At 37.5% G+C, this 16,303-nt stretch overlaps 1 protein-coding gene across 2 annotated transcripts in view; it reads left to right on the top strand.

Moving 5' to 3' along the window:
- Nucleotides 1-16,303, top strand: part of MAP3K21 (mitogen-activated protein kinase kinase kinase 21) — a 42,918-nt gene that overhangs the window by 13,845 nt on the left and 12,770 nt on the right. For both annotated transcript variants that reach the window (XM_065835442.2, XM_065835443.2), the window contains exons 2-5: nucleotides 6,425-6,605; nucleotides 11,654-11,802; nucleotides 12,560-12,735; nucleotides 15,883-16,123. In XM_065835442.2, the coding sequence (XP_065691514.2) occupies nucleotides 6,425-6,605; nucleotides 11,654-11,802; nucleotides 12,560-12,735; nucleotides 15,883-16,123 (747 nt within the window). The remainder of the gene's footprint in view (nucleotides 1-6,424; nucleotides 6,606-11,653; nucleotides 11,803-12,559; nucleotides 12,736-15,882; nucleotides 16,124-16,303) is intronic.

The following is a 16,303-nucleotide window of genomic DNA, read 5'->3' as shown; positions in this document are numbered from 1 at the left end:
CCAGCCTCTTATCCACAAGTACCCCCAAGTCCTTCTCTGCAGGGCTGCTTTCAATCCCTTCATCCCCCAGCCTGTATTGCTACTGTGGATTGCCCCCACCCAGGTGCAGGACCTTCCACTTGGCCTTGTTGAACCTCATGAGGTTTGTATGTGCCCAGTTCTTGAGTTTGCCCAGGTCCGTCTAGATGGCATCCTGTCCCTCAGGCATGTCAACTGCAGCATTCAGCTTGGTGTCATCCACAAACTTGCTGAGGGTGCAACTTGATCCCAATGTTTATGTCATTGATGAAGACATTAAACAGTACTGATCCCAGTACTGACCTATGAGGGACACCACTTGTTACTGGTTTCCATCCAGAGATTGTGCAATTGACTACTACTCTCTGGGTGTGACCATCCAGCCAGTCCCTTGTCTACTCCTTCAAATCCATATCTCTCCAATCTCAAGAGAAGGATGGTATAGGGGACCACGACAAAGGCTTTACAGAAGTCCAGATAGGTGAATTCCGTAGTCCTTCCTTTGTCTACTGATGTAGTTACTCAGTCATAGAAGGTCACTAGGTTGGTCAGTCAGGACTTGCCCAAAGGTAAAGCTGTGCTGGCTGTCCTGAATCACCTCACTGTCCTCCATTGTGCCTTAGCACAGCTTCTAGGAGGATCTGTTACATGATCTTCCCAGGCACAGATGTGAGGCTGACAGGTTGGTAGTTCCTTGAGTCCTCCTTTCTACCCTTTTTAAAAATGGGTGCAATGTTTCAATTTTTCCAGTCACCAGGAACTTCATCTCACTGTCATGACTTCCCAAATTTTGATGGAGAATGGCTTGGCAACTACATCAGCCAATTCCCTCAGAACTCTGGGATGCATCACATCAGGTCCCAAAGGACTTGTTATTTCAGAATTTTTTTTTTTAAATTAAGCATCAAAGATAGTTTAAATTCAGTACATCTAAACTACTAAAAAGGTATTCAAGTCAATCCTTTAATTTGGCTTCTCTCAGAATACCTTGTTTATGCAATTGGTTTAAATAGCTAATAATTTAAAATGGTCATGCTGGAGTACATTATGAAATAAAGCTGATTTTAACTGCATAAAGTCTTTAGGTTTCAAGCAACTTGTCAAATGAAATATTAAATGGGGACTTTAAGATAGATAAGGTTGGAGAAATATAATCTATAATTTTTGGTAACAAAAAGAAAAGTAGGACTGTAGGAAAAAAACCTGTATTAAAAGAGTAGCATTGAAGAGCTTAGTACTGGGTGGAGGTTGCCTGCGTGTACTGCCAACTACAACGCCTGTCCAGGCTTCCCTCAGGCTTGCTGTAAATAAGGTTTCTTAAGCTATGTGAATTTTAAGAAATAAAAAGGAGAGAAGGTGAGGCAAGAATGTGAGCCTTTCATTTAAAATTATGCTTTAATCAAAATGCTTGCAATTTGCACGAATTCTTTCAGCTCCTCTCTAGAGTTTAAGCTTAGTCCTGAAAGCACTGGGGGTATAGTTCTGGACTTGTTTGCATTTGGTAGAGCAGGCATGCACCCCAGGAATTTTTTTGTCTAAATGTGCTATTTTCTGTTATTTCTTGGAACGATTACAGCCTATCTGTCCATATCTTGCTGCAGCTGACCTCTTACCTTTTGCTCTCAGTAGCTCCAAGCGTTACCACTGGAGGGGAGAGTCTGGGGATGGAGTGGTGGAAAGGGAATGGCACAGGAAAGAGTGAGGGGACTGGGAGCATTTGAGTGGGATTTTACTGGGGCTTCTGCCTCCTTTTCAAGCAATTCTGTGCCTTTCCTGACTAGAGAGCAGCTTGTATAGAAACAGTAGTGGTTCAGCAGAGAGATGTTTCTGGTTTTGTTTTCATCAGAACATGGACTTGGGAACTACCAGCTGGCTCAGCAGATCCAGTTCCGTCACAGTCTTGGGCAACTATGTGATAGAGTTAGTAAAAGTGTGCGCAACATCTTATCTGCATACTATTACACCATAGAATACTTGCAGTGTGCCATAAGATTAGTAGAATAAGACTCCAGGTCTAACTAGTGATGCTGAAAGAAAGCAGGAAAGATTATTAGCATTGCCATTTCAGGAATCATTAGTTTGATAGGAGTGTATGTTGGATCTTGTGACTTTCTTGAGGAGTATACTCTGCTTTACACTTCAGAGGAGGGCCAAAGGGAGGTTGGAGGAAAGAGGCAATATCTTGAGGTTTGATATGAGCCTTTGCCCACCCTGGTAGCTCCAGATCTAGAACTGAGTTTAATCACAAGCATGCCAGTAAGATAGATCAGCCAAAGAACCTAGGAACATATTTTATCGATAAGAGCACCAGTGCTGTAGATCTGTATCCTGTTCCTAGATATGGCTAACTTCTCTCAACAGTTGTTTAGCCTAACAAAAGGACAAGCTCTTCTGATTTATCTAAATAAAATACATTACGTGTTCCTGACTACTTCTGTTTTCTGCATCTGCTCCAGTTTAAGTTCCTGTTGTTGAATGTATATGTGAAGTTCTAGTCATCCAGCATTTCATAGAGGTCTTATGCTTTGTACGATTCTACTGATAAGTCCTTCTTGCCTTGCTTCACCTCTGCTTTATAGCTGTAGGTTTTATGATTGATTCCTTCCAACTTTGCATATCTTCTAGTATGATCATCTGGTCTTCTTCAGAGCAGGCAGTATCTTCTGACTTTGCTGTCAGTTCTTGAAACACTCCTTGTATTTTTACTCTGCTTCACATGCAGAATTGCAATCAAACATGCTTCCTAGTGATGATTCGTTTTATCCTGATAACTTGTCTCAAGATTTTCCTTCATACAACTGCTATGCAGAATTCTTTAAATAATCTTTATTCTGTTTGTATGATTTAACTTCCTAAAAGGTACTTGTCTGCTACCTTATCTCTTTCTAAGAAACCATCTGTCAGGATAAAATGGGATTACTGTCACATGAACTGTTTGTGATGTAACTCTACTATAATATTGCTGTTTTTTCTATGCCTTTATGTCCCTTATTACTGTCCTTTATTAGTTTTCTTCGAAATCTATTCTAAAATGACATATAAGTTAATGTCTGTAGTTGAATGAACACAATACAGTTGTTTTAAATACAGATAATGTTACATTTTATTCTGTCATAAGTTTACAGATTCCTCAAAATGTTTGATAGTAGATTTACACTTTTTACAACATTAGTCCTGCTCTGAGTGGGGGGAGGGTTGACATCCCAAGGTCTGTTCCAATCAAAATTATTTCATAATTCTATGAGCTACATCCTTCAGTGAACAAGGATGAATAATAAGTGAATTTCCATTTTTTTTTAGTTACAGTTAGACAACTGAAGTGTATAACGTTTTTTCCATCTGTATGGTTATATAGCAATATTTTTGTTAAGGATGTGATTAGAATCCAAGTATACCTTTTTTCCATTGTCAAAACTTTCCTTAATTTTTAGGACATACAAAAAGTCATATCCACAAATTTCAATACCACTTAACTACATAGCATTTGTATTTTTCCTTTTTTTCTATTTTTTTTTTTTCTCTCTGAGTCAAGGTTTCTTTGTCTTTTATCTTCAACCTGTTGATTTATATTTCATTGAATTATTGGAAATAACATGCAATAACTTCTCTTTGTTCCCCAGCTGTAAATGGTTCTGAATGTGTGCTGTCTCATATTCAAAGAGTGCCTGATATATGACACTCTAACCTCTGCTACTATGATGATAATAAATTTACTTTCCCCTTGATCTCATTGCAGAAAGGTACAGTCACAGAGGAAGGTGTGTTGAAAAAATAGTCTAACTGGTAGGGAGCATACACAGCCTTAAAATATTTACTCGAACAGTTATTTATGGCTGTAACACATGAAATGTTTGAATAACAGTTCAAGATGAAGTTTTTTGCTAGTTTGCACAAAGTGGTCTTCTCACACCCAACTTAGTCTCCTTCTCTTAAATTTTGAATCATTCAGAAATAGTCACAGTCTCTGATTTTGCTTATGTCAAAATAAATGAGGTGGTCATAGAATTTTCCTACACTTCTGTGTTCCTAATCTAACTCTGGGGTTTTTGATAGGTTTATTTTCAAATGGGCTAAGTACTTTTAAATATTTGAGGCTGTGTTTGTCAGAATGATAGAACTAATATAAGTATGAGCTTTATTCTTTGTGGAAAACAAAAAGTCTGAAAAATGTTGAAGTAAATCAGAAAGTGCTCAACTGGCTGTTAGCCAACTTAATATTGCGGGTGTATTGGAGTCCAAAAAAGGTAATTTAAGGTGTTTGAAAAAGAACCAAGTGGGGGCTGAGTGAAGAGGGTCAGCGCAATACTGCAGAAGTGACTCCTCGGGGGTCAGCAGCCAGCGAGGCCAGGGGGCTGTGCAGAAGGATGCTGCAGCAAAGGTTGCTGGGTTGCTGCGGGGGAAGCACTTCACAGAGCGCTACTCAGCTATGCCAAGCATTTTTACTACCCAGCTGCTAAGTAATCTATGCATAGTATTGCTGTTTTCCTGGCTACTGGCTGGAAAGGGAAGTTTGAACTGCTAGAAATGTCGTCTCTTTTTAGGATGAAACTTGACCACGTGCCAGTTATTACCTTTTGCAAGACTGACTGTTTTTGGTTTCGGTCACATTGGCTGTCAAGGAATGTCAGGAATTCTGCTGAACATGTTTGAAATGGAATAGCAAACAATAGGTCTTTGATTCAAGTATAAAAATATTAAAACTCTAGCATTAATTTAACCTGCATTGGTGGTGTCGACTGGTGAGCTCTTGGTCTGTCTGTACCATTTTTGTCTTCATTTCTTCTACTCTGTGTTAAGAAGCTTACTGAAAATGGCATGCAGGTTCTCTTTTCATCTGGATTTGATGTCATTTTTGGACATATTTGTTAGAGTGTAATTAATCTGTACCAGTAAACATGTTTTCTTGCAATTGCAAGTGCAAGATTATCAGTTTTTCCTCTGTAAGGGAAGGTAATTCTTCATCTGCTTTTTTTATTAATGGGTTTACTGCACTGTTTTTTGCTGTACATATACTTGGAAAACACATGCATTTATGATTATTCTTATTTGTAATGTATCTTTGATCTTCATCTTGGGAGATAATTTTGATAGGAAGTTAAAGCTAACAGTTACTACAACAGACAGTGACAGAGGAACTTACTATGGAATTAAAATTACAGTGTATTAATAAAGACTCCTTTGCATCTGTTGTCATTCTCCTTGAGAGCCCTAGCACAATAACCCAGTTCTCTTCAATACTAGTTTGTGAAGGTTTATTACAACCCTGCCAATGCTGTTGTGTTATGAACAAGTCAGACACTTAATACACACTGTAGGATGCAACAGCAAAAAAAGGGAATTTACTCTTTAACAAGCGTGAAGGTGTGGTGGATATAACTTAACATGGATTTGATGGGAGTCCAGTGTCCTGTTGCCAGTTGTGGACTCTTAAGCCAAGCTCACTCCTCTGGTATGTTCTTCCACCTGTGCTGATTTGTGGCCCAGGGATTTCTTGAACTTAAACTCACTTTTTGATTTAAATGCTTTTTATGGAGTTGTCTATGAATTTGTGTAGGCGCTTTTTAAATCTATGCAAAATAATAGTGTTCACATACTATGCCAAGAATTCAAAAGTTCACCTACCTGTGTGTTGTCTGAATGACTGCCATGTGTTTGATGGTTATCTGCTAATTTTGCTCAATGATGTCAGTTTCTTCTGTTGAAGAACCGTGAACAATTGTTACCTATAGCTTTCTTCCTTAGGTGGTGTTGAAGATTCTGTTCTCAGCTGTTTCTTTTCCTGGGGGAAGACCCCTTGCCTGTTAGCCATTCCTTGTACCTGTGGGTGTGCTGTTTTGAGCACCCTAGTTGTGTCCTTCTCTGTGCCTCTTTCAGTTCTCTTTTATACTTTTTGAGATAAATAAGAACCAAGATTGGATTCCGTATTAAGGATGGATTTTATACAGTGACATAAGGTGTCCTGCTTTTTCTAAATCTTTTATAACAATTCTTCACGTTTCTTTTGTTTTACTACTACTGCTATTTTTATTACTTCAGAATCTCATTCCAAAATGAATACCTTTTTCACATCTTGTCATCATCAGTAGGACGTTAGGATTCTGGGCTTTCTTCAACTTACATGCTTTAGTTTACATCTCTCTACAGTGGATTTCTTGTGCTAGTTTAATATCTGCTCACACAGTTGCATAAAGAACTCACAGTACTGTAGATGTTTCTTGCTTTTGTAGCTTAGAGTAGGGTAGAATTATCAAAAACCTTCATGTTTATAAAAATTGCGTTAATATTTTCACAACATTTAAAGTGTACAATTATCTGTGCAGTACAAGTTGTATGTGATATTAATAACAGGACTGGATATTTTTATTTGATTCCCATTGCATTAATTTACAAACTCAATCTTTTGCAGTTTTGTTGCTAGAGAAGATGGAACATGATGACATTAGTAATAAAACTCTGAAGATTACAGACTTTGGTCTGGCTAGAGAGTGGCACAGAACAACCAAAATGAGTGCAGCAGGGACTTACGCATGGATGGCTCCAGAAGTTATCAAGTCCTCCATGTTTTCTAAAGGAAGTGATATTTGGAGGTAAGAAGTTTGTCTGCTGAAGACCATGTTCAGTAGACCTATGCTGAAGTTTTCTCATGAACTTTTATTTGGATATTTTGGTGGTTTCCTAGATTATTGTCCCAGCATATGGCAAGTATAACTGTTCTAAGAAACATAGTAATTTCACAGCATTTAGTTCATTTGATCTACCTGTAGTTATTAATGACTTACAGATTTGGGTGAGAGAGGGGGAAAATAACAGAAAAGCTTTTTTTTTGTTTTTGGGAAAACAAGATCTCATTAAGGGAAGCCTTTAAAATATCTCTTGGTTAAGATACCTAAGTATTTATATCTGGAGTCTTAATATAAACAGCCATATGCTCTTGATACATGAACATATGATTGATCTCAAATTGGTGTGTTTAATTTATATCATATGTCTAAAAAATCTCATTCTGCATAAAGAAATGGCACCAGCCAGTTATTACCATATATAGTCTGATAAATAAACATAAGCTGCAAACCAGAACTTTGCCAGATGTTAACTCAAATGCATGCTGTTTTTCAGGAATTTAGAACGTTATCATGTATAAAAGTGAACTTCAGATCTAGGTGTTTACATGTGTAGAGATTTTGCTTCCCGTAGCTGGAGTGAGGAGACTGTGTTAAGCATAAAATTGTTTTAACTTGCTCTCTAATTTTAAAGGTGGGGAACTCCCTGTGTTATATTTGTGAATTTCTTGTTAAAGACATTATTGTGGATCATATAAATATTATGGCTCTCAAAACCGATGCTATTTTTGACTGGTGTAGTGTGGGATACATACATTGTAGAAAGGCAATTTAAACTTAAGTTTTAATTTAGTTCTGTCTTTTGAGTGGGGAAAAGCAGTGATTGCACAATAGACTCTAAAAGCTGCTGTGCCTCACCCTGAAAAGTCTACATTTCCTTTCTTTTTGAAAAGTTTTCTCTCTGAAGGATCCAAGGTAGCTATTTGGGGAAGGAGGGGTGGACTTTAATCTGTTCTCTCATGCCTTATGCATGTTCTGTGTTGTATAATTCTTAAATATGGTCCTATTTTGCTTAGATGCCTGTTATTCTACAGCATGAAGTAATATTTTTGGTATTCTCTGAATGTTTATATATCTGCGCTACTATTTCGTGACACCCATTTGTCTTGTGTCTGGAATTGGTTTTCAGCATTTTGTTTACATCAGTTTGAGTTGATGCCCAGTTAAGAAACATCTTTGCCTTCATTCTTTTTTCCTTCTTCCTTTCTTCTTTGATTTTTTTCTTTTTTTTCTTTTGCGGGGTGGAGGTTGGATGTAGGCGTTTCCCTAATCAGCTGTATTCCGTGCTTAATTACAGGTCCTGTCCAGTCTTGTTGCTGTGATTTTAGGTATCTGAGGGGGTATGCTTTGGTGCAATTATTTTATATTCTCCTGCAACATTAGTTTACATTTTTGGAACCTACAGTATTTCTCTTCTTCGCCTTCTCTCCTGCACGCCTCTCTTGTAAAAATGTAAGTATTTAGCTCGATGATGGCTGTCTAACAGGAGAGGTTTATAAGTAGAAAGGCTGTGTTGTACAGTATAGTTTAGGCCTTCTTGGCTTCTAAACATTTTCTGCTTACTGCACCTTGATCTATTCTGTTGCTTATCTTTACTCTTTCTTTAAAAGAAAGGCAAATAAAGAATACCTTGATTACAGGAGTGTTTGGGGTTTTTTTTTTTGCTTTTTTTTTTGTTTGTTTGTTTGGGTTTTTTTTAAAAGCATTCAGATTACTAGTTTAAGTATGGGTCTCTCTGAGGCAAGAACACAGTATATGTCAGGAAAGTTCCGAGCTTCAGTTGCACATTCTGAGTACTGAGTCTCCAAAAAAAGTCTGCAGACCTCTTATTTGAAAAGAAAAAAAAAAAAGGGCTGTTGAAGCTGCTTAAGTGTACTCATGTTTGCAGCTAGTCTTACAGAATTAGCCAGTGCTTGGAAATGTTGTGGGAGTATTTCCACCTTCCAGGCTGCACATTCTCAGGTGTCATCCTAGACAGAAGAACTGATGCTCTCTAGGCCCTGCATGTATAACCTTTTTGCTTCCCAAACCAGACTACTGCAGGTATTACTCTTGGGCACATGCTTCCAAATTCCCAAACAAGAATTCCACTCTTTCCACCCTCCCCATCAACCAGCACACCTTTTTTTTTTTTTTTTTTTAGTGGTATGGCAGTCTTGGTTTTGTGTATGAAGCCTGAAAGTGCAAACATGCCCATAGATGTCCCAGTGCTGGCGGTGGACTTTGTTGGTGGGCTTCACAGTAACACGTGCCTCTAGCCTGCAAGTGCGTGGCAAAGTGGGGAAGCACTCGCTGTAGGGCAGAACGAGCTTTTGCCTGGCACATTTAGCATAATTTTGAAGAGATTCATGTAGCAAGGCTTAGTACCCTCTGCTTTAGAAGAAGGACTGTGGAGTAAATTGAACTTGACCTTCATTTTGATCAGCTTTTAAAATATATAAAAGCAGCAAGTTATTGCTGGAATGACTCATAGTAAGGCTTAAATCCCATTTGATGACAGGAAAATAATTTTTAGTAATGAAAATACTTGAACATCTTTTTTTGAGAGTGTTTTAGTTTTTGTGATTTTTAAAATTGTGTAATTCAAGCATATTATGACTGTATTTTTGGCCATTTGCTGAAGGTGGAGGAGGAGATGGCTTTTGGTCTTTTCTTAAAAGCTCTTTCGTAAAAGCTCTGACTGTTCACCCAGGACAACTGTACATGAGCTGGTGAAATTTAATGCACAAAGTATCTATCTACTTCTATAGTAGAGAGAATTAATAAGTAGTTGTTGTCCTAGATAACAATGGATTAGTAGCTCCTCAAAACTCCAGCGTGGCAGGACTAGGATGTTTTGGGGTTCATCCCCACAGTTTTCCCCCCACAGCGTTGGCTTTTGGTACTTGAAGACTGCTTTTATTGAAAGAGTTGAGTTCAGACTATTACTGTGTTGGTCTGTTTAAAATTTTACAACCACCTTCTTGGCACTGTTTAGTGCTACTGAAGATTAAAGGCTTGCATTGTAAATATAACTAAAGAAAATAGAGTGGCACAACTTTTAGTAGAAGGATTATTTCTTTTTAGTTAAATTTATTGTTCTGCTTAACTTCAGAGTTCATGCTAAAATATGTCTACAATAGTCTGAACTAGAGAATTCCTTGAATTAGGAACAGTATATAGATTTCTCTAAGCACAGAGATGAGAATGTAGTTCAGTAGAGTTCCTCCATCACACAAAATGTGTACGTACTGCAGAAAGTGTTGTACTCATTGTTAGAAGTATGACTGATTTAAAACAAAATTGCAATTCATTGTTTTGTCCTTCTTTGAGTATACAAGCAATTGCAGAGATTAGACTGGAAAAAATTGGGAGGAAAATATTAAGAAGCCAAATACTTTTCTTTATATTTTCTATTTTTCAGGAATAGACCATATTCTTCAGCTTTTGATTAATTGTGTTAGCACTAGAAATTCCTCAGTTTTCTAAGATTTTGCGATAGACAAAATTTCTTAGATGAACAGAAGATAAATAAACAAATCACTACTGATATTCATGCTCATATTGTGTAGTTAGCTGTCTTATTATTTATTAAAGTGACGTTGCATGGTCTTGTATAATGCTAAATTACTTTTTCTCATTAAGGAGAGAGTAATAGAACTTTAATAGTGTGTGTTCTCCCTGTCACATCTACTGTAGTTGAGGTGATATTTCTAGTACTAAGGGGTACATAGTAAGGGAAGGGGTACAAAGCCCTGACCTCCCCAGCACTGTATGCAGTTCTCCTCACATAGGAGAGCTCAGTCCAGTCCTGCAAAACTTCCAGGTAGTTTCTTTGCACAGCTGGAGAGAAAGGGCAAGAGAAATACTTTGTATTCTGTTTTTGTCCCGATGTCCGCTCACTTTACTACTAAAAAGCAGCGATAGATTGTCCTTTGTACCCTAGTTCTACAGACAGTGGCTCCCTGGCAGGAAGAGGAGGTGGGAAGGGGGTTGGGGAACAGAACCCAAAATAAACCAGTCATAAAGTCCACTTTAGGTTTACCTTCTAAAAGAATTTATTCCTACTTCCACAAAAATGTCTGTGAAAACCATCCATTTCAGTGGTCGTGGGATGGGAGCTCTAGAGCAAGAGCAGCGAGTGTGCTGTCCCAGCCTTTTGTAGGGGCTTGGGTCATTTGAGCAAGCCAAGCACCAGGCATTATAAACCCAAAGAAGGTAAAAGCAACACCCAGCTCTTCTGGAGTAGAGAGCATAGCAGAAATTCTTACAATTAATGTTGCTGCAATAGGAATTCCTATGATTCTTTATTTTTGTACGTGACACTGAGGAAAGATCTCTTCAGGCCACCACCTGGAGGCAATGTTTTGTTTGTTTGTGGTTTGTTTTTTGTTTGTGTGTTTTTTGTTGTTTTTTGTTTTTTTTTCCCTAGCATGGAGAAATTAGTTGTGTGTGTAATAAATTCTCAATCTTATTATATCTTCTGTGGGAAGTGAAAAGTTAACGGGCCTTTTTAGAGCATACTTCCAGATTTAGGAATGCACACTTCCAGATAAAGCTGGGGCTTTTCTGGTGGTTTTTTTTTTTTTTTTTTTACCGTTATTTTTTTTTTTTTAAATAGCATATACATCTAGATGAATTGTTGTGAAATGTTTCAAAGGGGATTAGCCTGAATGCTTGGTGGAGGTTTTTTGTTCGGTTGGTTTCTGATGAGGAGAAGGTTGCTTGGTTTCCTGTTGTTCAGACTTCTGCTTGTAAACAAGATTTACATGATACTAGCATTTCTATAAGAGAGACTTCAGGCTACGTTTTGGGTAGGAGTGTGGGCCCATCTGAGAGTTGCATCCGATTTGGTTAATCACCCAGTAGAAAGGCGCAAGATGACTGAAGTAGAGCTGACTCTTAAACACATTCACCTTTGATGTGGGAAATCCTCATGAATTTCAGTGCATGGTTGGACAGATACTTGTTTGTTCTTGAGTGAACAATGTGTCAGTATTCAGAAAATAACTGTTTAAAAAAATTACCTTTTGTAGTTACGGAGTGTTGCTGTGGGAACTGCTTACAGGAGAAGTTCCTTACCGTGGCATTGATGGCCTTGCTGTGGCTTACGGAGTTGCTGTCAATAAGCTCACCTTGCCCATTCCATCCACCTGCCCTGAACCATTTGCAAAACTAATGAAAGGTATCTATGTTGTTTCTTCCTATGTTTTTAAATAGTTATATTTTGGGAGTATGTATCTTTGCCTGTAATAGTCATGGGGCTGCAAAATAAACACGTCATTTGATAATGTGCTGTGTACAAAGTATTGTGTTTTTCTTTTCACAGCAACCTCATGTTACAGGCAGTTGAATATGTTTCTGAGGAAGTCATACAGTATTACAGCATATGACATAAGTTACTCAGTAATGACAGAGTACATTTTTTTGCTCTGGTTTTGCTGATTTCCTTTTACACTCAGATTGCACTAATTTCTGTAAACTACAGGATATATACGGATCACACTCTACAGATCAATACAAGCTCAAGATTAAAATCTTAAGTGGAAGAACTGCAAATGTTTTTTTCCTCAATGTTTCTTCCTGAATGTCAAAAATGTTTTGGAAATACTGTAGAGAGAAATCAAAATTGCTTGCTGTCTGTTTCCTTGTGTTTAGTAACTTTACCTCTTATATGGATCCCCTCTGTGCAGTACTGCTAGTTTTGCTATTTCAAGTACGAAAGTTAGAGAGGAAAAAAAAATTGACTCTTAATACAAAAACAGCTGAGTACAGGTAGGTAGATGCCAGTTCTGTAAATGGAAAAGGAACTAGGGAAACCTTGCAGATAAAGGGAACACATTAGAACTTGAAGTACACTAGCAAGTGACTTGAAAAATCATGTAGCTCTTCTTAAAGTTCTATGTATTATTAAAAACTGATGGGATTTTGATAAATTCTAGAATGCTGGGAGCAGGACCCTCATATCCGACCATCGTTTGCCTTAATTCTTGAACAGCTTACTGCCATTGAAGGGGCAGTTATGACTGAAATGCCTCAAGACTCTTTCCATTCTATGCAAGATGACTGGAAGTTGGAAATTCAGCAGATATTCAATGAATTGAGGACAAAGGAAAAAGTAAGTTGGTTTTTCTAGTTGCATGGTAGTGAAGGAAGTGTATGTGTCTATGTGTGATATAACAGTTTTGAACTTTTGAATTGTGGCTTACCAATAAAATGCTGAAAACCTGATTTAGTAGCACAGATACATAGGATCAACTACTTGGAAGAGAGGATTTATTCTCTCTCTCTAAGATGTTGTCTGCTCTTGTTGGTGAATGTGTTATTCTTAGATTCCATTAATATGTTTCTGGACAGTATGATAGATAAAGTTCTTTTTAAAACATGTTGTTGTTTTTTTTTTTTTTCTTGGTTATTTGAATGCATCACTTAACAAACAAACCAGAGCTTATTTACCCTTTAACTAATCTTTATAAGCACTGCAATTTTTCATCTGCTGCTGAACATCCTCCTCAGCTGTGTGAATGAAAAACTTTTCATCCTGTTACGTGACTATATCATGTGGCACCTTTTTTTTTTTTTTTTTTTTCCCCCAAAAATGAGATGGTGTTTTTCTCTCTTTTCTTCCTGAACAAATCGATAATATTGATCTCTTTCAGTGTCACAGTTTTGGAAATCTTCTTGACAGCTATTAATAAGATTGATTAGGTCATACTTATACTCCTGAATCAGCAAATCCATCTTCCTTTTTTTATTATCCAGATTCCTGTCACTGATCTTCTTTCCATAATCTCACATCATTATATGTTTGTGCTAAACGGATGCTCATTGTTGATTCTCTTTGCCCTCTCTTTTAGCTGCTCCAACTAGTTTTTGATCATGCTGAGCTTTATATTTTTCTCTAGATAACTTGGTAAAGATAACAATTGGAATAGGCTAAGTGTCTTCTTGAGTCCCTGTTAGAAATGCTTCTAGTAGGAAGAGATTTCTTCTTTGCAGGTCTTTATGCAATATAATTATTGCCCGGTATATATTTGTTGATATTTTTCATGACACAGTAGTATATGAGGAAGAAGAGAATTGAGATGCAGTAAGCTGTGAAGAAATCTTTTTGAAAGACGTAGTCACATAACTTTGACAAAAGCAAAAACTAAACTCTCATCTTGTGAGTCACTGTCAGGAGCCTTTGTCCCTCACTTGTCAGTGTCATGAATGAGTCTGTGGACTCTTGGTTGGTGATGGGTGTGACATTACAGATCTACTGTAATATCTGCACATGTGGTATAAAAATTGATTGATAGCTACTAAGATTGCAGTGTCATCAGTAATAATCTTCCGTACTTAGTCTCTGCTTTTCCCTCTCCCATCTGGGTACACAGGCTGCTGCAACTGGGCTGGGAGCCACTGGAGCTGCCAGGTTACAGTCCCTCTGCAGAGAGTTGAGACTTTCCTTCTTACTTGCTCTGCGTTTATTTGCCACAGCCTGCTGGAGGGCATAACTCTCTGGCCACCCAGAAACTGCTCAACCAGCAGTTTTGCCCTTTTTACTCGGGGAGCAATTGTAAAGGGCATTCCCTTTTTCAATTTTCTGGAGACATTAGTCCAGTGTGAGATTTCCCATTCAAGAAAAATCTGACTAAATCAAGGTTTGGATTAAATAAGTTGGTGCAAAGCTTTGGGAGAAGAGTAATTGTTGGTGTGAAAGTGAGTTAAGCTTAATTAGAGAGGGGAAAAGATAAAATGAGACTTACTTCTCATATATGAATGTAAATGCAGCTATAAAGGCATCTTCCCTAATCAAGAATAAAAACATGTAACTTTGACTTAGACAAGGTTTTCATATGTGCGGGCTTATTTAATTTGGCACATTATCAAATTTGCTGACAGATATTAGAGAGAAAGTAGTGTATATGGAGTATTTATAAATAAAACAAAAAAACCCCTGCATGAAGTCTCATGACCTGTAAAAGAGGACCTTCTGTAGCTGCAGGAATTTCCTCAAGGGCTTTCTGTAAATGAGTGATGGTGACGCCCACTCCAAGAGAAGATCACAATCTTCTTTTGACAAACATTCTTGAGCAATTTAAATATAGAATTCTTCCCTACCTTCCTTACAGTGGGTGTTTCAGTTGTAGAGTGGTGCAAAAACATTGCATAATTAATTGCAGTAAGTCTGGTTTTAATTAGTTTATTTGGAGAAGAGTAAATGCTTAATCTCTCATTGAGGAAGCCATTACTTTTTCTAGACTGTCTGCCTTTTCAGGGTCCTCAGTTTTTGCCTTGTTACAGAGCTTTATGGAACCTGGATTTGAGGACAACAAGAGATGGATAATCAACAGTGTTTCCTAATAAATCTTTATTACTGTATTAATGCAGTAATAAACGTATTTTCTATTTAAACTCTAAAGTACCTTTATTCTAAATTTGAATTCTAAATTTCTGATAATATTTAGCAGATTTTGGAAGCTGAAGATTATGATAATTTCAAGATTGTAGATTTACAGCTGTTTAGCCTTGGGGATTAGTTTACTCTGAAAAATTAACTAGCTTCCTTACTAAAGCTTTTCCTGCCCCAGAATAAAAAAAAGAATGAAGGGAAAAGAACAACTGTTCTGTGACATTGATTGTTGGAGACTATGTGGTGTAATTCAGTGGTTAGTAGATGTTCGATGCTATACAGATACCTGCTAGATTTTAATTAAGAAACAGCTGTCTCCTGTCTGATGACTTGCTTTATCCTATTACACTAATCCTCATTTAGTGTAATACTGATTGCTTTTCTAGATAGAAAAGTGCTACTTAATATATGTCTGAAAAACAGGAAAGGTTAGAAAATTAAAGATAAAGGCATTAATTTGTGTATTCGTCAGGTCATTGACTTTGTTAGTGCGTAGGAGCTACCTAAGAGCAGCCCTCATGCTGTGAAAAAGTGTCTGGCCTGAAGTACTTTGAGCACATTTTCTGCTAGGCTGTAAGCTGAAAATCTTTGATTGGATGTGTTGTTCCCATTGCCAGCATTTACCTACCTTAAATACAGTGACTCAAGGGGTTAAAAGGAAACCTGTATAATACTTGTTTGTGTCCAGATACAGAATCTTGGTTTACGCAAAATGGAAAACTGTCAGAAGGTCATAGGTGCATGTTAGGTGTATATAGTGCATCATGAAAACAGACAAGGAAATACAACATACTGTGCACTTTGTATTTCCTTTCGTACAACCTTCACGTTATTACTTAGTTTCACTTGTGTGACTCTTATCTTCAGGAGCTTCGATCGCGAGAAGAGGAGTTGACAAGAGCAGCTCTTCAGCAAAAATCTCAAGAAGAATTACTTAAGCGCCGTGAGCAACAGTTAGCAGAACGTGAGATCGATGTACTGGAGCGTGAGCTGAATATCATGATATTCCAGTTAAATCAAGAGAAACCCAATGTTAAGAAGAGGAAGGGCAAATTTAAAAGAAGCCGGTTAAAACTTAAAGATGGACACAGAATTAGTTTACCTTCAGGTCTGCATTTTTTTTAAAAAAAATCACAGTATATGTTACAATTAAATATGGAGGGTTCAGTTTAATGGTTAATGTCTTCAGTACTGACTGCTATTTTGATCCTAGGTCCTTCTGCCCTAGTAGTGCAGAAGGATATGGTAATAATTGTTTAGCCTCCCCCTTTTATTTTTTCTTAAGAAA

The sequence above is a fragment of the Patagioenas fasciata genome, chromosome 3, assembly GCF_037038585.1.
Source record: "Patagioenas fasciata isolate bPatFas1 chromosome 3, bPatFas1.hap1, whole genome shotgun sequence".
NCBI lineage: Eukaryota > Metazoa > Chordata > Aves > Columbiformes > Columbidae > Patagioenas > Patagioenas fasciata.
This window is presented reverse-complemented; position numbering and strand designations above follow the sequence as displayed.